Below are 23,524 nucleotides of genomic sequence, written 5' to 3' on the forward strand. Positions count from 1 at the left end.
TATTACTGCCCCCGCGACTCGGCCTCGGATAAATGGAAGAAAATTGATTATTATCATTATTCCTTTATTTTAAGGAGGAAAAATGTAATCAAGTTAACTCGTACTCTGTTACTGTATACTGTAACCTGAATCACTGCAGATGACCAACACTTGATTAAAAGAAAATATCACAAAAAGAGAATAAGTTAAAATAATAAAGCTAATTAGTCTCTATACATTTGGACGTTTCTCTCTACTCTGAGGTGTACATATGTGGACAAAGCAAGTTTCATTTAAAAAACACTGTCAAAATAGAAGTGAATTTTTACCTGACTCGAATATCATGCCTTAAAGTCAAACTATTAGAAGTGTATTGCATCCAGGCAGTATCATGAACACATCCTGGCAAACAAACGCTTAAGCTCAGAGTCAATAATCTGGACAAAGTGCTACAGGTGAAACAAGCGAAACTGCTCCAGGAGAGTTATCCGTTGTCTGATGGAAGAGTATGTTGTCCAGTGTCTCCTCCAGCTCTTTTTGGACAGCTGTAAAAAACACTGTTCCTATTCATTGTGTTGCTGACAGATTCTTTTCATCCTGTCAGGGAGAAAGCCTGTCTCTCTCCTCTTTTCAACTCTCCAACCCCCAAAAGAAGATGGAGTGGTAGTCGGCGTAACCCATTCTCTTGAGTAAACAGGTAAGACAGAAAGTAAAAGAAAACATGAGCTTGGATGGGTCCAGCATGTCTGTTCACATTTCAGTCACACTGCAGCACGTACCGGCCTAGGGGTCATTGGATAAAGGATATGGACCGCAGAGAAATTTTCCACATTTTAAGTACACATACATATTTGTTTTAGAAATGTGATTACCCATGGGAAAAAGCACCTGAAGATTCAATAATATGCTTCTATGTTTATTGACTGTAAGAATACAAAGTCATTATATCCGTTGTCAAGGGGATACAGTATGTATGCTATTTGTTTTTTACTGTTTGTAGATTTGCAGAAGCTGTCATGTGGACCTTTGAACACCTTGAACAGGAAGTAGTGAGATTCAACACACACAGGGATATGTGGTATACATCAGCTTTAATATCTGTATCAGTGATATCACATATGTCAGATATGGAGTTAAATGTCAAGCAGAAGAGCAAAAATATGGCTGTATGTCTACACAAGCATCTAAAATCATATGTATTATGCAAAATCCTCTTGTTCGAGCTCTTTGTTGTCAAGTGCATTGTGATTGAAAATGTACAAAATATTTGCCTGGCAAATCTAGACTGCTATCTCTCTGGATTTTTATACAGTGATATCAGTCTGGTCCCCATGCCCTCAAACCTGATTACAATCAGTTGTCAATTGTTTTTTTTTTTTTCAGTGTCACATGTGAAACGAAGGAGCTCATTGGTCATCTATGAACTACAAATAAAATCAAATTTAAGGCTTCACCCATTGATTCTACAGAAATCTGCGATGTTTTTCAGCCACCTGTGAGATTTCTTTAAATATTTCTGATGCGGACAGCCCATGCATTGTCCCTGATTCACCTGTCCACCTGTCATCCCAGAATTAAAACATTTTGTACAAAAGTTTGTGAACTTTACTATAAGTTGACATAAATTTGAGGACCTTGCCATGGATTTTATGTACTTAATATCAAAATTGGCAAAATAGTAGCAAGATAAATATTGATCTGCTCAAAAAAATCCATATCTGTCCAGCCCTGACACAGAACATCCACTGACATGTCAGTGGAATTTTGTGTTTTGATACGCCCGAAATAATCTCAACAAGCATATCTTCATTGATATCTCCTGGAACAAATCATCTGATGAATTGAAGTCTGCGTGTAATTGGATGCAATCAGCTGGGCCCCCACCTCTTCCTGTCTTGCATCCTAATGAGTTCTTAATGGGCTCTTGATTAGAAAAAGACAAGAAAACAGCTGTCACGGCCGACCAGGAAATGATGCATAGTCCGGGAGACTCTGGTGTCCATTAAGCTCTATTTTAGGAAGCATCGTTAAGATGAAAAGAAAGTTTATTTGGTTTTGTGCAAGTCCATCCCCTCAGAATCAAAGGCATTTAAGTCTTTACAGAGTCTGATGAGTGAACTGTCTCAAACGAAGCTTATTTTCAAACTCTTTCAAACTCTTTGATCTTATAACGCTATGCCCTTCTGACACGTCCCATTATCACATTTAACATTCAAAGATGTGTCTATCAAGCTGAAAATCTCGCCTTTTGAAATTTCTGTTTGTATAAATGGGACATATGTTTTTTGTCGCTTTTACTCTTAACTGGATGTTTTAATAATCATTTAAATGTATTATAATTGTACAACGGTCTCGTAAAGCACTTTTGGACAGGGACTTTGTTTTCCTTTTACCATTTGCTTCCTACTGGCGGTGGACTTCTTCTACATAGACCTGTCATTATAAATACTGTATCGACTTATCGTCCTATGTATGTGGGTCATTATTTATTGTGTGCACATTTTCTTTGCATTAGTGGGACATTTTTTTCTTTTTCTTTTTTTTTTTTTTTTTTTGCAATATAATAAGATTTAAGATGTAAAACGTTGAATTAATAGCTTCTTTGACTCATTACAGATGCAAACGACGTAAGTACTAAAGTGCTTCATTCTCCTATATATTTATTTATTTTTAACAATATTGTAGATTTAGAATACTTTTTGTGGTTTAAATCTACTCTTATGTTATTGTGTCAGTGGCATAAATTTGTATCAATATTATCATTCATCATCTATATTTACTTCAGCGATATATCACACAGGCCTACTTCTATGTGTACTATAGTCGCAGCTGCCCCGGTAATGAGATATACCCCACATTCATACTCCATTAAAGCCAGGGTGTTGCTCAAGGACACAACAATAGTGTGCTCAAGTCGGGGCTAGGATGTAACCACCAGTGTTTTGCTTAAATTTAAAATAGATTTCAATACTATATGCAGGTACTCAAAACAGATTTCCATTCCTCAGTGGGGGAAAACACCTTTTAAACACATCCAAAAACTGTTTTTAAAAGGCCACATTTCTAGTATCCACGCAAACGTTTATATATCAATTAGAGTGTGAGCATTTGCCAACTTTACCCTCTGCCACCTTGACCTACATTTCAATTACACAGTTTTCCCCAGCTGTACATTAAAGCTCTGATATTGTCTTGGTCCCATAGGTGCACATACATAATCTATAATAAAGAAACAATGAGCGAAGAATTAACACTTGTCACAGAGACCCACTCAGCCTTTGATTCATAATTCATAGACATTAAAGCAGAGCGGAAATGAATCGTGAATACTCATTAAAGATTAAAAAAACAAGACTCGTCAGCCTGTATGTGCCACAAATATTTATTCCTTGTCGGCCCGTCACTGAGCCTCACCTGGTACTTGTACAAGCTCATTACAGATTTCTCTGCTGTTTTGCCTCAGGTGCTTTGGGAATGTGCCATCAAATCCATTTACATGAGCGCTTCAAATCAGCCTGGTGGGTAAGTGTACAAGTGTTACTTTTTCTGCCTGTATGTTTTTGCATCTTAAAATGTTATTGTTTTTGTGCAGTTAGTGGATTCCTTAAAAAAACGCAGTGAGTAGCAGCGGCAGATGAAGTACTCCAGTCTGTTACTTAAGAAAAAGTACATATACAGAGGTAAAAAGTTACTCAAATAAAAGTAAAAGTATGACATGAAAACACAAGTATGTACCTGTTTAAAAATATACTTAAGGAGCAAAAAGTAAGAGTATTTCACACAAGTTTTTTTAATTTGTTCAAGTGTAAATGTAATATTGACTGAAAGTGATACATATTTTGGTCAATAGTAACAATGTATTTTTTTTTTTTTTTGCTCAAAGTCGAAGCTTGAACTCGAAAACTTTAGTCAGGATGTTACCACAAACAGATACCTGCTCTCAAATGTAGTGAACTAAAAGTAAAAGTAAAAGGCATCAACTGTAAAATTTATGGAGCAGTGCTGAACCCCTTGGCAATAGTCTCTATCTTGATCTTTAGTGAGATATGTTTTATTATTCAACGTTAATAACTCTTCCTGCAGCCAGTAAAGTACCGTTAAGAGTCATGTTGACAATTTGAAATCACTCCAGTCATAAATTGTACTTCATCGCCTTATTAAATGTTCAAAACCGGGGCTGGACAATATGGCATGTTTTCCCCTCATGTTGATATCTTACTTTCAATTTTTTCTTTTCAAAAACAAAATACAAGTGGCTTTCAGTATTGATTTCACGGACATAAACTAGACAGTGCCGTTTACAAAAACCTAAACTCTGCACATGTTTCTGAATCTCAGCTTGATTCATTCCCCAGCCCTATTCAAAACATACATTATCAGTTGAGTTTCCCAAAACTAGAGTTGGTTTTGAAGGTAGGCCTCAGCTGTTAGTTATTCTCAGTGCGTCACTCACGTGTGATGTGTGAAGCTGTGCTGGCAGCCACTGCTCGTATTGTTTGCCATATTCTAGAGGCAGGTGCAACACTGTCTAAAGGGGTATAAATAACCCCCCTCCCTCCCTTGTGATGTTGACTGATGCCGTCTGTCCTCATAGCCCTGGTACACTCCTCACCAGTGGACACGCAATTTCAGAAATAAACACGCTGCCATGGCAACAGGGGAAATTGCAAAGCTTCCTGGCACAGTCATCGATATAGGCAAAAATAATGACAAGCAAAGATCACCACAAGCTAAGAAAACTATTGTAGTTGCGTTTTTGGGCCATTGCTAACATTTAAAGGTTAGGGTTATGGTTAGAGGTTAGGGTGAGGGTTAGGCTAACATTTAAATAAATTCATTTAAAACTACAAATCTCTGTCTTGTATCCCATATTTCCCTCACTTTTATATGTCCACTTTATAACACTCTATGTTGTAAATATTAGTTTGAACAGTAAAAAAAAAAAAAAAAAGTTGTTTCCAATTATAGATGATTAAATAATCAATGAAGGTGAATATTACAATTATGAATTTTGGGTCCTGTTTTGGAGAAAAAATTTAAATCTGTTGGACCTTTCTGAAGTTATTTGGAAAAAGGCCAGCTCATAAACACAATTTGACTCTGAAATTCTCATAAAAACAATCAATAAATGTTTGTGGCTTCTTTTATAAGTTTATGTGTGACTAAAGGGAGTTCACTGGTAATTAATATTTAATTGCAACCTTGGTACTATAAATTGAGCCAAGGTCAGACAGTTAATATGCAGAAAGAAAGTAGTTTTAACATGCTCAACAGCCGCTTTACCTCTGTTTTCATGGACCGGTGGGGCATATTTACGTTTAATAAGATGTTTCTGTTTCTGTTATATTTGGATGACTTTTTGCCCTTGGTACAGTGAAACATCATCCAACTGATGCGTGGGAACAAGACAGACACGTTTATACTTGTTCACTCTGTTCACTGTAATTTCTTATTCATTTCCTCTAAAATGTGTCCTTTTCTTCGCACCCGGTTTAACGATATAAAATCCATTTCAAATATCCCCTTGTTTTTTCTTTCCAAAATAAAACGTTTCCACCAGCCTCACTGCTCATATTTCTCCGAGGTGCTGATATTAGAAGGGCACTGTATTGAGCTGACTTTTGTGGCTCCTTTGTGCCAGCTGTTCTCAGAGCACTTCCGGCTATTGCTTTTGTTGCTGTGTCTTATTGTCATGGGAGCTTGGGAGTCGTTCCTTAGTTGCTTCTCGGCACAACTCTCTCTCTTTGTAAACGTATCTGGCTGATGATTTGTGCATGGTTTAGTGAGCCCATTTAGTGATACAAATTTGTGGGCCGTTCCTGTGAGGCTGGATGCTATGGGGATTGGTCAGTGGGCTATATTTACCAGACAGTATTGTTTTGTCCACATAGTTGGCACAGAAGGGGCCTTTGTGTCCAGGGTGACCCCAAGCTGCATCGGGAGGAGACGTGTGGAGAGTACCATCGATGCAGACTGGCAGACAAAGCTCATCCAGAGGTGAAGGAGCCATTCAGGGAGAGAGAAAGAGAAAGACGAGTAGATTTGGACAAGTGGACTCTCACCTGCTTCGCTGACAAAAAGTACGTCCCATTTTCTATACTTATGTTAGGGATCTTTTTGGAGCAGACAATAGCGCAAATGGTCACGATATTTGATATATCGATTTATTGTTCAATATAAGAAACCTGGAACAGGGGGTCAGTATTTATTGTGTGTACATTTTCTTTGCAGTAGTGGGGAGATTTTAGCCATTTTTATGTACAGTGTTCCCTCGTTTATTGTGGGTTTAAAGATAACCTGCAATAGGTGAAATCTGCAAAGTAGAAAGCTTTATTTTGTACAATTATTATATATGTTTTAAGGCTGTAAAACCCCTCACCACACACTTTATACACTTTTCTCAGACAGACATTAACATTTCTCACATTTCTCTCTTGTTTAAACACTGTCAAAGTTCAAACCTTCATAGATTAAAAAACAAATTTTATTTTAATGGTCAACCTACGAGGCTGGACACATAAGAAATGATTAATAGTGACTCATGTGTATTTCACAGTTTCTCTGACCGTGCCTCTTCGTCCTGGCGCCGCTCCGCTGTAATGTCTCATAATGTTCTTTTTCCTGCAGTCACTGATCCACAAAGCTAACGTAGACTCCATCCGCACAATGGTGTTGTTGCAGTTACAACCCTTTTTGCATCCTTATTAAAACTTATTGCTACTGTCATCCTTATGTTATTTTCCTCCTTCTTTATGTGACGAACCGAAGATTCGTTTATTCTGTAATGGCGCCCTACAGCCATGCAACTTCTACCTTCTCTCAGCATGTCTAGAAGTCCAACTTTTTCTGTGATGATTAGCATCTTCCTCAGCCTTTTGGCCGCAGGTGTAGGTGCCTTTGTCAGTGCACAACGTTTTATCGACATTGTGTTTTTTGTTGAGGAGAAAACTTGCAAACATGCAGCACTTCAGAGTCACACTGTGATCCAACATTTATGTAAATTTGGCTGAACACATTCTGTACTGTACAGGAGACACGGCAAATCCCTTAGCCAATCAGGAGGCAGAACACAATGCGCGTTCATACAGTGTGAAAAATGCATGCAAAATCGCAGAAAAAAAAAATCACAAAACTGCGAGACCGCAAAAGGTGAATCGCCTTATAGCGAGGGACCACTGTGATACGAAAAGATTTGAGCTGCAGCAGGTTGAATAAGTAATGACTGATGAATATTTGTTGAAACTCAGGCCTTTCAATGACACTGTTTATTTAAAAATGGGATTATCTTGCTTTGTGTGGAAAGTAGATTCGATATTATTGTTTATCTCCACATTCCTCTGTAGCGATATATCGTGCTTCAAAATGTGTTATCATGACAGGCCTAGTTAAGTGCTCACTCATCAGGGGGTTGCTGGTCCGACTCTCGTTTCCCAGGGATGGTAGGGCATCACGTGTAAAAGTTGGCAGATCCCAGTGTGATTAGTTTGCATTGGAAAATCCCGATAAAGAAATTTAAAAATAAGTCATTTTAGTCCATACACAAAATGTTGTAGTTTAGTGCTTTCTATGTTTCTATATTTTAATCTACATTTGACTGAACGTTTTGATCATCTATCAATGTTTCTTGTTTGATTTGAATTTTAATCTAATTCCTTTCGTCCTTGAGCTTTAATTGAGTCAAGAGCAGCGAGTCACAAAAAGTATCTATTAAAATTAATTAAACATTCACCTTATCAAATCTTACTCTCTCTTGCCAGTGTAATTCCACCAGAGTTGAACTTCTTAATCAGCCTGTTCTGTTGGCCTCAGAGAATGTGGTTTTTAATTACTCTCCAGGGGTTCCACTCAGAGACCGCATGCAGTGTATCTTCTTTCAAGGACTACTATTGTCCCACTCGTCTGATTGTAGTGAATTGCAGCTAAATGAAACTTTAATGAAAGAGTAGAAAAAAAAGCTCTAACTTCAAATACTGAGTACCCATCTCACGCTTCATTTTTTTGCATCCACTCTTGAGTAAACCCAAAGGCCGGATCGCTGTTGATGTGCCAGCGTTTGACCTTAGCGTGTTCAAACAAACCCTCTCTAAAGCAGAGTAACACAGCAAACACAGCCAAGAGGAAACTCAGCTGCCAGGTTATTAGCATATCACCCTTTAGCTTGTTGGTTTGAGCTCTCCGGGATATAAGTGAGGTAGATGCAAGTGAGAGGATAGTACCATACTGCGTTGTGATGCTAGCAGGTACTGGGTGTTGGGAGTGGGTGAATGGAGCCATCACTCAGAGCAGGCCTGGTTTGGAAGCTGTGTACTGACTTCCCCAGAGCTGGCTTGTGATTAATGACATCCGCGAGTGGGCAGCCGAATGGCCAGCCTCATCTGATGAATTATTATTGGTGCACAAAGGAGTGGGGGAAATCTATAAATCTGAATATCTGCACTTTTTTCCCCGTCATCAATGACAGTTGACTCAATATGTTTGGACTTATGATTGATGAGCAAACATCTAAGCCTGTGCTCGGGGAAAATGAAATTAGCATTTTGCTGTAACTCAGCACAGGGATGGGGAATGGATCCATAAATTAGAATACTGACTAATGAAAAGTAGAGTTTGAATACACCTAAAATGCATACATGTTTTTGAGGTGAACCTGACAGGAGCAGTCGAGTGTACTTTGGTCATAGGTGGTTTTGGCCAAGTTATTAACTGCTCTCATTTCTCTCTTAACAAAAACTGAGCTTGTTTTATCGTTAATTTTGTCAACTATAGTGATGAAACTTTTAGCTCTTTTAGAGGATCCGAATCTTTTAATTTCAAAGAGCCGTTCAAAAGACTGGCTCTTTTACCATGTATTTGTATGACAGAAGCCAATGTGAAAACTAATTTTAACTACAAACTAATCACCGAGAGGGACGCCCAAGGCTCAGATGTGTTTAAAATGGTTCAAACTGAGAGTGGGAGAGTGTTTACCCTTTGAAATCAGGAATAATCTGCACTATAATAATAATAATTAAAAATCTAACTGTTATTATGATACCAAATACGTGTTTTTTTGTTCAGAAAGCTCTCACTGGTGTTGCCTGCTCTGCTTCTGTGCTAATTCTTGTGATGGTTCAGGGTTAATCAGTATAAAAATGTGCAAAAATTTGAAAGAAAAAGATTTGGTCCTTTTAAAAAATGAGATCCGGTTCCACCCATTCACGGTAAGGAACCGTCCATAAGAGCCGACTCATTCATGAACGTCACATCTCTCGTCCACTAATACTAGAGCTGTGCAGTTGGGATCAAGCTTGAACATGTCCAGTTGTAATTATATGACTCTTTTTTTCATCAAGAGGTCTGCAGTCAGTCTGTGAAAGACTTTGAACGAAGAGATGTCATTGTGCTGAACGGCAAATAGTTTAAAGTTAGTATTGTTTATGTTGCCAAAATTAATATTGAAAGGCATTTTATTTGTTTTTGAATACAACAAAAAATGAATAAATAAATACAAAAAAAGAAATTGCCCAGATATTGTCATCAAATCAAACAGAAGGTACGCATGGAGACAAGATCCAGATGTCTAATTGAAACAGAATTTTGCCAACTTAAAATTAACAGAATAATTTGACTAAATAAGAAACTAAAATATTTTTCCCCATTAAACTCACTTTTGTTGCCAGAATTAACACAGCACGAATCCCTTGTTTGTCTAACATGCTGGATTTGAAAAACATAAAAAACAAATCCTTGACAGACTGGATCTAATTGCAGTTGTTGTGCTAATAAAAACTGTAAATAAACTGCTTCTGAGTTGTACTGATACGTATACCTCACCTGATACCATAGCTCTCAGACGTTATCCTGGTTTGCTTTTGTTCATGATCAAGGTTAAGCTTTTCTCTGACTGGCTGGTCTTGTGCTCACTCACATATCTTCATTGCACAGGTACCTGCTGGGGCGTAACTATGGAAACCACAAAGGTGACGCTGGAGGAGGAGTCGTCGCAGATGTCTCACAGCATGAAAGTGTCCGCTCAGAAGAAGAAGAGGACGTTCATTTCCAGGTACAGCTGAAAACTTTTTCTGTGTGCAAACGCAAAACACACAAGCACTGCAGACTTTATTGACTTGTATTGTGTACTGCATAAAGCATACAAGAGCCGCGGATAGTGCTTAGAGATCACCCTGGGGCGCTGCTTGGAAAGGGCTATAATGAAAAGCGAATTTGGTGTCTGACGCCTCCTGCGGAGGGGAGAGATATTTGGACGAGAATAACCAGCAGTATGGCTATTATGAAGTCTGTGTTAATCGGCGGTGGGCTGAGAGCGTCTATCTGCTTTCTTTGGTGAAAACATAGGTCTCCATCGACGCAGGACACAGAACTCAACATATAAGTGCAATATATTTTACCCAACAAGACCTGCTTTTCACAAAATGTCAATTTTTCAGGCAAACTTTCACATTTGCTTGAAACATTGACATTGACAAAAACGACAATTGACACTGACACCCAAAATTGACATTGATATCCAATGAGAGCCCAAGTGATACATTACGATAGCTGTTCAGCCCAAGTGCTCTCATTGGGTTCCACTATATAAATAAAGATAAAGAAAGAAAGAAAGCTGTGAACCAGTAGTATGCCTGATTTTGACTGCGAACTAGTCATACAGCGGCTGGAGATCGGCTTCATATAAGAATAATCTGAGTGTTAGAAGATGGTAAACATTAGCAGACAACAAAGCCGTCATCTTTTTCACCAGTGTAACACCACTAACACGCTACTGTATGTTTATGTTATTACAACATACATCCACACGCAAACTAATTCTTCTTTAACTATGAAAGATGGATACAGTGCAGAGATTTGTAATAATACAGTAGATAATAGATCCGTAGAGAAGCGCAGTATGAAAACACTCTCTTTGCTCATGGTTGGAAGCACGACAAAAGTTGAAGAACAGGTGGGTTGGCCTGACACAATAAATTCTATATCGACTTAGTGTTCGGCACATGATAGATGGGACAATCATTTTCAGAGGTGTAAATTTATCGTGGAGACTTTTTCGGTGACTCATTATGGACACAAACTAACTACTTAAGTGTTGCATTCGGTTATTTATTTATTGCAGCTCAGATTTTTTGACAGTATTGAAGGTTTAGAATAGTTTTAGGGGCTATTTCTGCTTCAATATTATAGTTTATCGTCTATATTTACATATCGCACAAAAGTTGCAATAGCTGTTTTCGCCTCAAAAAGTTGCCAATTGTCTACATTTATTATCGGATGTAGATCATATCAGCAGAAAACAGTGTCCTCTTTCAGTGGAGATCAACTGCACAAAAAAGACTTTTGGCCCAGCGCTAATGTTGTACGTACTATCATCATTTGTTTCTTTATCTTTCTTTATACAGACGGACCCAATGAGAGCACTTAGACTCTCTTTTTCATGGGCGCCCTGATTAAAATACAATACAAACAGAAAAACAAACTAAGCAAATAAGTAAGTTAGTCCATATAAAACATTAAAACAAGAGCAGGTGTGTGTATAAAAGTTTGTTACCAGATTATTAAATTGCGATTGTGGCACCAACATATCCAGTTTTGTTTTTCCTTGGAGTGTTTTCCATTTTTGCTTTCACATGAGTGTCTAAGGTTGCTCAGAGGGAGAGGAGCTCACTAAATAAGACATTGCTAATTTACTGTTTAACAGGCAATATTTCCCTTATAAATAAATACATTTTTTCATTCTAATCCTTCAAAGTGAGTTACTTTTTCTAATTTGGCAGCTGTGATGTGGGTTTTGCATAATCCTGTCATCTGGTAAACAAACCCGGGGAAGTCAGATTGTTGTTATAGATGTGGATGTTTGTCTGGAATAAAACTTGGGTCTTTTGTATCTTAGCTGTCCTGATTTGTTTAACGCTGAGGTGGAAAACACTATTTGTTTAAGGGATAGGCTGGTTATTCTGAGCTCGGTGACACATTACATTGTTTCTAATACGCCCTGTGGGATGGTGGGTGTCACCACAACAATACATTCACACAAACAAATAAGGCGCCGCCGTTCTCATATGTCTGAGGGAGACGAGGGCCAGCGGCTGGAGCCCTGTACTCGAGGTTTAGTACAGCTCTATGAAATAAATGTGTTTTCAGATGTCATTTATACAGTTATTACGTCAGATGGAAACTAGGTTGAATTAGAGTTTAAAATAGTTGATTTTAAAGACATTTTATTCGATTTGTGAGATTAAATTCACTGTGCACATTTTTAACAAATCCAGATGTGATCATTTTGGACAGTTTGTTTCATTTTGGACACTTTGTTTTCAGCTGTGGACAATACAGTACAGTTATATATTTAAATGATTCAAGTTACAATTACAGTTTTGTTAAGATTTCAGTACATCTAGACATGTATAAACCCGTCCCAGTCTGAGGGGGTACGTCCGGTCACGTACACCGAGGGATGGACAAATGGGGCTGCCCAAGTGCAAACATTTTAAGCCATAGCAGTCATGAAAATAAGCTGTAATGTTCTGACCTGTGGGATGTATTGTAATAGTCAGTGGGATCGGCTTACCTCTAATGCCACTATGATATATGATACGCCCCTCGCTCAATCTCCCCGGAGAGGTCAGGGACACAACACAGGAAGGACGTACACAAATACGTGTTCTAATACTTGTACATGATAAAGTCGGTGATTTTGTTGCATACATTTCAATTAAAAGAATAGAATAATTTATAATACAGAATTATTTTTAACTATAACCTCTGAAATCTACAAGTAGTGCAGGGCGACAGAGCTACACGTCTTTATCATTATCATAATATACAAGAGAAATTTTATGGTAATGAAGTAATGAAGTGGCTTTTTAATATATGTGCACTTACTTGTTTCAGGTTTTTCAAGCAATAACTATAAGTTCAGCTTCCATTCCTCTTGTCTTCTCTCTAACATTATTAAAGTTTTTAGCCTCTGCAGAGCTTCCACAGTCACTGTTTAATTTGCGGCTTTAGCGATAGCAATTAGCTGCGATCTCTGTCTGGAAAATCCATTCCAGTGCGAAAACAATTATATCATGATATTCAAAATTTCATATAGGGCTGCAACATTAATCACAATCAAACAGAAATCACAGTTTGAATGGATGAAATTTTTGAAGTACTATTATTTCCTCCACAAACAACAACATATCGTCTTATTCTGCATAAAAACTGCTAACCGTGTAGTTTAATTTCTGTAAAAACATGTTCTGAAATGTTATTCTTGTATTATTTTGTCAGTTCATATTTCAGTCTTTTTGTCAGTTAATCTGGATGTATTAAAAATGTGAACTTTGAACAGAATCTCAACATAAAAACAATAAATAAATCATAAGTCTAAATGTAATGCTTGTCAAAAATATTGCAATTAGATAGTCTTCCCTAATAGTTCAGCCCCAATACGCATCATACTTTATTTTCCTGTCTTTAGTTCTAGTGATGTGCGCTCATATAGACATAGACAACACCCCCGTAAAGGATTGATTGAGGCAATGTCTGAAAAACATTTTAATTGGTATAAATTCTAACTGTACTTAATTCTACTCTGAGATTTTTAGGCTAACTACTAAGCTTGACCAGTGACACTACGGTAGATGTAAAATTGGTGGTGCAGGTTCTCTAGTGATCCCCAGTGAGTTCAGCGAGATCTAATAAGAATCACTCCAGCCTCCTGTAATATTCCCCAGTCAAATTTGCCTTCATTTCCACAGGCCCCCGCTGCAGTCACTTATTAAATTAGGCAAACAGACGCGTCTACTGTCTCCGTCACACAATAAGGGAAATTGGATCGGTTTTCTTCTTGTGGTGACAAAAATAAGCATTTGTTCGGCTTAGCTTGGCGGACACCCCTCACTCCAACAGGGCATCAATTTCCATGTTTAATGAATAAATTACCATTGATTGAATTGTGGATTTGCAGAAAACAAAAGAGCTCTATAAGTTTGTCTATTTGTGAGTCAGAGCTGTAGCACACAAGTTCGGAGGTCAGGAGAGTTTTGTTGTCACCCATACAAATCTAACAACTCCCATGTTTGTTCACTTGAGTGGTTCCTCTTGTGAGTTTATCATTCATGAAGTGTGCTGTTTCTATTGCATATTGTATAGCAGCGTCCTCCAGATTATTTGTCAGTTCTATCAGATCTTGTAGTTGTTCAGTTGTGCTTTTACCACTATGGCTAGTCTATGAGTTTGTATCTTTATATGTTTCTCATCAGTGTGTGGACATACATTATACATTATACAGGGTGTCCAGTTTAAAAAAATATTATAAAGGCAACTGACAAGATATCTTAATCTTGTTTTATTGTACTCAGTAGTTTCCAAAGTTTACTTGATTTCTTGCCATGTTTACAGTACCATAGCCTCATCAACGGTTGCAGTCTCATTTGTTATCTTTTACTTTAGTTCAGTAATGTCTTGTTTGATGCTCAATATCTTTAACATAGCCCCACAGAAACAAATCCAGAGGTGTGAGATTGGGTGAACTTGGTGGCCACGGAATTGGTCCATCGTTTCTAATCCAAAATCCCAGAAATATTTGTTTGAGGAACTCACAAAAAACGCAATGTGATTAAAAACATATAACCACTAAGTACAATAGAACAAATCTAATTAATATATCTTATCATTTGCGTTTGTAATTCAGTTTTCAAACTGTAAAGAGACTATAAGGACACCCAGGACATCTCGAGCAAATGTGGCCAATAGAAACCCATGGCGTGCTGCTCCATCAAACTCTCATGAGGAACCTACCCCTCAAAACAAGTGTGAAAAGCAGAAGTTGTTCTCTGAATGCATAAATAGGGGAAATTGTCCAGCACACAAACAAAAGAAAAGGGGAAGTCTTAATTTGCCTGGCTGGTTGTTAGACAGCACGTTGAAGCTAGTGCTCGAGGCGACATGTTAGCAGCAACCGTAGATGAGTTTGTATAACACACCTGGCCAAATACTTCCCCCAGCACTGGATCATTTAACTGTTTTATACTGAAATGTTAATAAGATGTTTCAGATACTTACTCTTTAACATTGAAAAGTGCACTATGTAACTTTCCTGCTTGTCTCGCTTTGTCTGGAATGTTCCACAGTATGGCATTAAATGGATTTACTCCAGGAAGTGAGGATTGCACAAGTTTCCAAGATCTTTTTTTGAGTCACATAAACACCTGTAATAAAATATGTCTGACACGGAGACGAGCAGTTGGCAGTTATAAAGCGTGCCTTTTCAACTTGGAATAGATAATTTCCAAACCATAACCAGTTACTACGTGCCTAACCTCAACCGTTTTGTTTTGTTTGTTTTTTATCTTTAAACCATGTTCTTGATCTTATAATACCAGATTTTCCCCCCACAATATCCCCAGATTGTCCTCAGAATATGATGAATACGCCCCCACACACATGAATGTTGGTTTTGATCGCTTTATGACCTTCGTTCTTAGCTCAAATACAAACTCAACCAAATACAAACTTCAAACCTATTCCGAGGAGCCAATAAGTACCATTTGAACAATCTCATAATCATATACAATTATAACAACCATAATAATCATAATACAATGGGAAATGCATCGTCCAGGTAGTTTTAGATGATGTGAAAGAATTTTAGACTCTGGGGGGCCCATGATAGTCTGCTCTATTAATGGTAAACCCAGCCAATTGACAGTAGTTAGTGTTGCATGAAGAACCAGAACAACTGTTGGCAGTGGCCTGACTCTTTGGCTCAAATACCACACACACTCTCTGTTTGTCAGCTGTTCTGTTCCTCCTGATTATATAAGCTCCCTATAGACAAAAGTACAAAAGGGGAAATGCTGTCAGTGGAAAAAGACTTCGCAGGTCACTACTAGGACATACAAACAACCTCACGCCAATTATGAGTCCTTTTATAGAATGATCGTACACCATTATACTTTATCATAGTATTACAGGGCTGAACAATGTGAGGAAATGGATTACAAATTGATAGTAAACCTCAAACAGATCAATTTCGATTAAAATAAAAAAGTCATATCTTTACTCTGTAGTTCAACTTTTCAAAATCTGCACTTGATGCAGGGCTAATACAAGTAAATACAAGTGTACGTGTTTGTATCTGGCGCTGCATTTGGTTGATTTCCAGCTCTAACAATTTGACAAAAGTGTCTCCCTGCTCGTCGTCTTATTTCACATTGTACTGTTGAGTCCAGTTTTTGGGACGGAGTCTTTATTCAAGATTCGTTTTACCAGGAAAAACATTAAGAGTATTTAAATAACAGTCATTAAATACATAAAAAAAACAATACAAAATGATGTGTTTAGTAAACCAACTAACCAATTAGTGTAGGCAATGAATCAAATTTTAATTGAGGCTAAGACATGTTTAATTGTCAATAATAAAAGTGGGTGTTTCTAATTAACTCTTGTCAGTAAAGGCATGGAGCTTGCTTGAAATTTATGTACATGAAATCAATACTGAGAGAAATTTTGAAAAAAAAATTTTGAAATTGAAAAAAAAAACAATAAAACTAAACTGGAGTAAAAATTGAGCAATATGAGAAAAAAAAATGTAAAAATTTAAAAATCCCATATTGCCGAATCCTGTTATTGATTGTGTATAAATTTCTGCGCTCTATGGGTCCACTTTATGAAACAGCCTCCCTCTACCCGTCATATCCTCGCAGTCTTTAACGCACCTTTTCTCCCTGGCATTTAATACTAGCTAGACAGGTTATCTTGGTTTTTTTATTGTTCTTTCCTATGTACCGTATTACCTGTAGATTTGTTTTTTGTTGACTTGGTAAGTAAAGTACTTTGGGCATCTGAAGTTGTTTTTAAATGTGCCGTATAAATAAATTAAATAGAATTATAACCAACTACATCGTGCTTAAAAGATGTTTGCTTTCTTTCTCCTTTCACAAGAACATTTTAAACAACTTTTTTGTCCGACCTAAAGCATCTTTCTGTTGTGTGTGTTGTCTACATTGTATGGCATGTTTCTTTGTTGCCCCTTTTGAAAACTGGATTGTGTGTGCACCGTAAGCTCAAGCAAATCCCCATTGCCACAAACTGAAGCCTGTGCGCTGGCTTACCCTGAGCTGCACAGAGTGACAGCAGGTATTAGCGCCGCCAAAAATATTGACATCATATTTCACAGTGTATCTACTGTTCTGAGCAGCCTCTTCTTTATGTTGCTCTGTTTGACTTCAGCGCATCGGTGTTTACCTCGCTAGTTTGTCAGTACACCAACAGACAGAAAATATCCAATAAAGAGGGGAGATAAGACAAGAGTTGCCAGTTTAAAGTCGATCCCTTGAGCGCTTAAATAAATGAACGCTCATGCATATTGAGTAGGGCTCCATTAGAACGCGCTGTGTGATCTATGGCCTCCTCTGCTGTTCACATTGGGGATAGGAAGCGAACCGTGGCTTTTTACAATTGAACTTCTGACTGGTTAATGTGGTGTAGAGGGTAACATATTGTACTGACATGCACTAAATCATTATTACAGTGATATTTATTACCATTTAACTGTGTAAAATAGTTGGAAAGGTGTAAGTGTAACTTTATTTCCTTTTATTCCTACAGTGAGGAGGAAAGCTTCCACAACACCTTCCCCATTATCTCTGCAGAAGTGATGTCTGTGAAAGAACTACTGGATATAGAAAGCTCCTCGCGCCACAGGACATGGTAAGATGCGTATTTAGCAACTTATTAGTGTTGTCAAAAGTATCGAAAATCAGATACTAATCGATACTAAAACTAATATGGAAGTTAAATACTCATTTGAGCAGGTATTGATACTGCTTTCCTGAACAGTTTCCATTTTGTGCTTTATCTGAACTAGTACAGGATCTCATGGGACCATAAAGAAAATTCTATCATTTTGCGTATGAAAATCACATTCTAATTGCTAAATCTAGTTTGTTTTAGTACTGTGTCATCACTATAACCAAGCCCCGCAGCCTAAACATGGTCGACCATTAAAGTCAATGGGCCGTGCGCAATGGTGCATGCTTTTTTTTGCAGCTTGGTACATCCAGTCCTGCCCCACCCATCGACCATGTGCAGTTGAACTACCCCCCGTGAGACTTTGTGCGACGAGATCGAGTGGAGCGGCTGCGACGGACGCAAGGGAATAATAAATGAACAATGCATTATAAGGTTTTCTGCTTCCAGGGCGCTGCTGAACCATGTACTGAACCTGCGTTTATGACAGTTCACATTGTACCACTTGACAGCTCTAACCAATCAGCACTTGAGCTTAACTAGAGTGGACATAGAGAGTAGCCAAATCTGAAAATTACAAAGCATTTTTTAAGACAGATGGATTTTGAGCTGAGAAGAATTTTATGTTCTGAAAATAGTTAAAAACTGTCACAAAATTTGACTTTCTTGAAAGTTGTAAGTGCCCTGTCAGCTGAACACAAGCAGTTTGGGATTACATTGCTCTCTATGAGAAAAATCCTTTCTGGGCTGAAGGGATATTTTTAATTGTAGTACCAATGAGTGGCCACTAATCCAACTCGAGACAGCTCCAAGCTGTCCAGTTATTTAATAGATCCATGACTATAACTTATTATCTTGTTTTGCATAAATTAGAAAATGTATTCTTAATCACAGAATGGAAAAAAAAGGTTTCTTCCCTCAATTTGTAGCGATTATAAGTAACACACTACAACACAATCACACAAACACACACCTGCCACGATGAAGATGTGATTGTTCAGCCTGGAAGGTTCCACAATATGGTATTAAATTTATGTAACATGCTCGAAAATATCTTTACATTCTTATTATGAGCAGACTTACCACTTCACAGATCTGAAGAGATGTGAAGAATGTGAATTTCATTACTGTAATAAAGTTGGCATGGATCCATATATAACATTTTATTGGTTATAAAAACTATTTCATAAGCAATATCTGTAGAGAACCCATTTTATTAAACACTTGTTACATTGAGGTTCTTGGGTGCATCTAGTGCAGATTGACTGTGAGAAACAGCCAGGAAGAAGTCATGAACCTGACTTTGCCCTACTTATGTGAGCTGTCTTTGGAGATGAAGGGAAAAATAACAATTTCCAAACATCGACATGCCCGGTATCTCCATGACAACCAACACAACTAAAAGTAAAGACAAAGATGTCGCCCACCGAGCGACATGACGGAGGAGCACTTTGAACAGTCTGCACCCAAAGGATCCACAGAGGCATAGCGTTTCATGTGGGAGATCTTGGAGCAGGGTGCGGTGATGTGAATCAACAGTGGCACCCACGTTTGATATTCTGTTCCGAAAAGGCCAATGGTTCACAAAGTAGAAGCAAATGTGAGTGGGGTGCTCATGAGGAGTGACATGCGGGTCCAAGAAGAGACGCACGCCGCTGCCCTGGAAACTGAGGGCACAGATGACAGCCTGACAAAGATTATAAAGAGAGCGCCTCTGCAAATGAGCATGGACAGGCACGTTTACCATCACAGAAATATCAAAGTGAAATGTTTTTTAACGGCTACAAAATAGTTTTAAACATACAGTCTTATTATTATCAGACATGCCACTTCACAGATCTGACCTGTAACTTGGCCTTGTGCCATTTCCTTCTTTTCTCTAAGGAGATGAATAAGATTAAAGCCATATTATGTAAAATTACAACATTTTACTGTAATTGTATTGCATTGCTTCATGGACCTTCTCAAACATATATATCGGGTCGTCACACATCATAAAATTTTCATTTAGCCTAATGTTCAACCAATTTAAATACTAAACTTGATGAATACATTTAAAGCCATTCTGTATAAAATTCCAGGCAAGGCTATAAAAGCTCCATGAAGAGGCAAGTGTCAGGCCCTGCATCAGAAAAGTTATGTTGTGCATCTTTAAATAGTCATGTAGAAATACTTTCATGCAGTTGGAGAGTTTATTTATAGAAACCCCATTTGCATAAGTCCAAAACTAGAGAGATTGCAGTGACTTGGACCTGTGATTTGTGGATGTATATGTGACGTGGGTTTGTTCCATGTTGCCTGATGGTTTGAAGGCATTGCACGACATTACAGCACAGAGCGTGTGACGTGTGCGTGGAGACACACTGCCCGGGGCCATTGTCTGTAGATAGCAAATGCAGCTTGTGCCTTGTGGCAAGACACAGCTCCCTGTCCTGAGAGGTGCTTCTCTTCTCATGCCATCATTCAGGACAGACCTCATGACACGCCACCTCTCACTTTGTCTGGCAGATGATTCATCCCCAGACAAGAATTTCTGCTTCACAGTATGTCGCAGATGTAAAGCCACAACAAAAAATAGAAGTATCCATACCGTATTTTCCAGACTATAAGTCACACTTTTTTTCATAGTTTGGTCGGGGGTGAGACTTATACTCCAAAAAGACTTATCCGGAAAATACAGTACATAGAAAATGGACCATATTTGACCTTTTCTGGATAATTTTAGAATGGCCTTGATCTACGTTACATGGTTATTGATTATTTACACCATAGACTGTCACTGAAGGCATGAAAACTGTGAGTAACACATGTGGAGCGTAGCAAACAAAAGACAAACTCAAAATAACTCAAAGCTTGTTCTAGATTTTTTTTTTTTTAGCCACCCCTTTGCTTTGCTCTTTTGGTATTTCTTGACCCTGACAAGGCACACCTGTAAAGTGACTTCATTGAGAGAAGGACAAGGGTTTGCAGCGCTGTCGACAAAGCAAAGAGTGGCTACTTCGAAGATTTGAATAGAGTTTCCTGCATAATTCTATACATCTTGCTTCATATATTTGATGTCTTTTGTATGTACTATATAAAAATTTAGAAAGTAGTAAACATAACCATTAAATGAGAGGGTGTGTCTAAACTTTTGAATGGTAGTCTAAATCTAACAAGTGTAAGAGACCACATGCAATAGTAAAGAAACAACTTTTGAGTTTTTAAAGTTTTTTAAAAAACATCCAACATTAGTATACACTGTATTTGAGTCCTTGGGCAAGAATTTTCATCCATTACAGGTGTGAATATGGTGTCTAAGTGAGTAAGAGAAGCCATTGGTGCATATAAGAAGCCACATTCCCTTTAGCCAGCACCAGGGAACTTACAGCTACAATGTATAGCTGTAAAAACGTGCATTTCTGTTTTCTGTATTAGAATATGAGCAGCTTTCTCTTTGCTTTTCAACCAGTACTAATCAGCCTGCTGACATCACATCTTTGTTGCACGTACCATCCCAAGCAGTGCTAAAAATAGCCAATTCACTGACTTGATTACAACATAGAGGGACAGAGGTCAGAATGACTGCGTAAAGAACCAAGGGAACAGGAGATTGAGCTGGAGGAAGCGCGTTGAAAGAGACGCAGCAGTGGTCCTCATATAACAGAGAAAAGCGCATAACGGTAACGAGCCTCAGCTGCACCCTTACCGCCGCTGCCAACTGGCCCCTTTTATTAGAATCCTCTCTGATGGTATCACCCTCGCTGACCTGTCTGCTTACACGCCATCTCGTCCATCAGAACTCACCTTCAGACCAGACCTGCCCCAGACACATCCCCAAGACGCTACAAAACTGAGAGGAATACTGAGGGCATTTTGGGATGAGAGCTGCAAATCTAGTTACACTTCATATAATTGACTTCTCCTTGGCTTAGAGAGAGGACGGAAGGATGAAGTCAAAAGCTCTCGAGGATTGGCACCATATTTTGGGAAAGGATAGGGGGGGAGCGTGACATCTGTTTTGATTTGTACGAAAATGAAATGGCTTGATCTGTGTGCCTGGTTTCAATTGCGTATTATTATCTCATCTATCGAATTCAGGCAGCGTCTTCAGTGGGTGGTTTTCAGTAGTACAGAACATGCAGAATGAGTGATAAAAAAGTAATCACGTGTCATGGCCAGTGGCTGGAATGCGATTAGGCACTTCATTCCTCTAGGGTTTATATTTCTGAGCCTGCACAGCTTCAAAACACAAGCAACTACTTTAAATTTATTTTGCATTTTGCAGTAAATATCTTCTGACACCATGCATTTTATATACTCTAAAAAAGCATGGCGTCGGAAGATATTTATTTAACTTTTTATGCATAATGACAACAACTTTCTTCTTTATTAAGATCTCCATTAGCTTCCATCAGGTTAACAATTAAAAGATATAAATCCTTAACCAATGGTGTTTTCAAAAATAGTTAAAATCTGTTAATATGTTAGTCTGTTAATACAATAATATAACATTAGCTTCAGCTTCATCAAAACATCATTTACTCTGCAGGTTGCATGAATGTGGCCGAACTCACTGAACAAAAGTTTATTATAAAAAATAAAATCTGAGCTCTTTTTCCTCCATAATTTGATGCCTAAATGCCAAACAATTTCTCCTCCACCATTGACCAAGACAGTTTGTAGTGCATACTGGGGCAATAAGAGCAGTGAAGTAACATTGTATCCGCTCTGTTAATTGTATTGTAATCATTTTGCAAGCTGAATACAAAAATTTGCGTTCATTCAAAAGTATTCTGACACTAGAGTGATAAATGACCCAACAGCTTTTTTTTTTTTTTTTTTTTTTAACTTTTTATGTTTTTGCTAATGTATCTCTTTGGACGTTCAGTCTCAACATGGACCTGACTTGGTTGTTGGTTGTTAGTAGAATATTTTAAAATTCAAACTATTAGGAGCTTGGATTTCGTCTCCACTTTTCCTGCTCTTCATAATATTGTAAAATGTTTGACAAGCTTTACTTTTGCCATAGCTTTATTCCCCATTAATGACTGAACTAACTGGATTGATGGATTGATACTTTTTACTTTTACACTACACTAACAAATTTTAGCTTTTTTGTTTTTTTCTGTTGCAAACAATGTCAAAATATATCAACAAACAAAATGTGATTAACATGTCAAACACAGAGCGCTGGATCAAGTTAAAGAGGGTGTTTACGACACAGCCACTACTCTCAATTTGTGCTACACTATCCAAAAAGATCTGAAGCACTGACCAAGCATGAGCTGTGCAGAATGTGAATTTCATTACTGCAATAAAGTAGGCATGCATCCATATATACCATTTAATTGGTTATAAAAACAATTTTACAAGCAATGTCTGCAGGGTGCTCATTTTATTAAACACTTGTTACACTGAGATTCTTCGGCGAATCTATTGCAGATTAACTGTGAGAAGCAGTCAACAGGAAGTCATGAACCTGACTTTGCCCTACTTACGTGAGCTGTCTTTGGAGATGAAGGCAAAAATAACAATGTTTGCTTCTCAAACCTGCCCGCTAACATGACTAGAACTAAAGGCAAAGATGTCACCCACCGAAGCGACAGAGGTGCATTTTGAACTGTCTGCACCCAAAGGACCCACAGATACTTCAGACACTTCAGAGATAAATTACCTAATTATTACATGCAAACAGTGTACAGATTTTGTTGCAACGTGCTGATTTTACAATATACATTCTAAGGGGGCCCAGGTGGTCACAACCAGAATTAAACAACTCAAAATCCTGTTCTAATTAAGGATTAATCCAGGAAAAATCCAGGAAAAAATT

General features: G+C 38.0%; 1 protein-coding gene across 1 annotated transcript in view; it reads left to right on the forward strand.

The window, feature by feature from the left end:
• Window positions 1-5,875: 5,875 nt before the first annotated feature.
• The window catches only part of myom3 (myomesin 3), a 49,357-nt gene continuing 31,708 nt past the window's right edge, over window positions 5,876-23,524 (forward strand). Inside the window, exons 1-3 of the mRNA XM_033981792.2 lie at window positions 5,876-6,059; window positions 9,904-10,021; window positions 17,572-17,673. Of these exons, the coding sequence (XP_033837683.1) occupies window positions 9,924-10,021; window positions 17,572-17,673 (200 nt within the window). The 5' untranslated portion in view covers window positions 5,876-6,059; window positions 9,904-9,923. The remainder of the gene's footprint in view (window positions 6,060-9,903; window positions 10,022-17,571; window positions 17,674-23,524) is intronic.

The sequence above is a fragment of the Periophthalmus magnuspinnatus genome, chromosome 16 (assembly GCF_009829125.3).
Source record: "Periophthalmus magnuspinnatus isolate fPerMag1 chromosome 16, fPerMag1.2.pri, whole genome shotgun sequence".
In the NCBI taxonomy this organism is placed as follows: domain Eukaryota; kingdom Metazoa; phylum Chordata; class Actinopteri; order Gobiiformes; family Gobiidae; genus Periophthalmus; species Periophthalmus magnuspinnatus.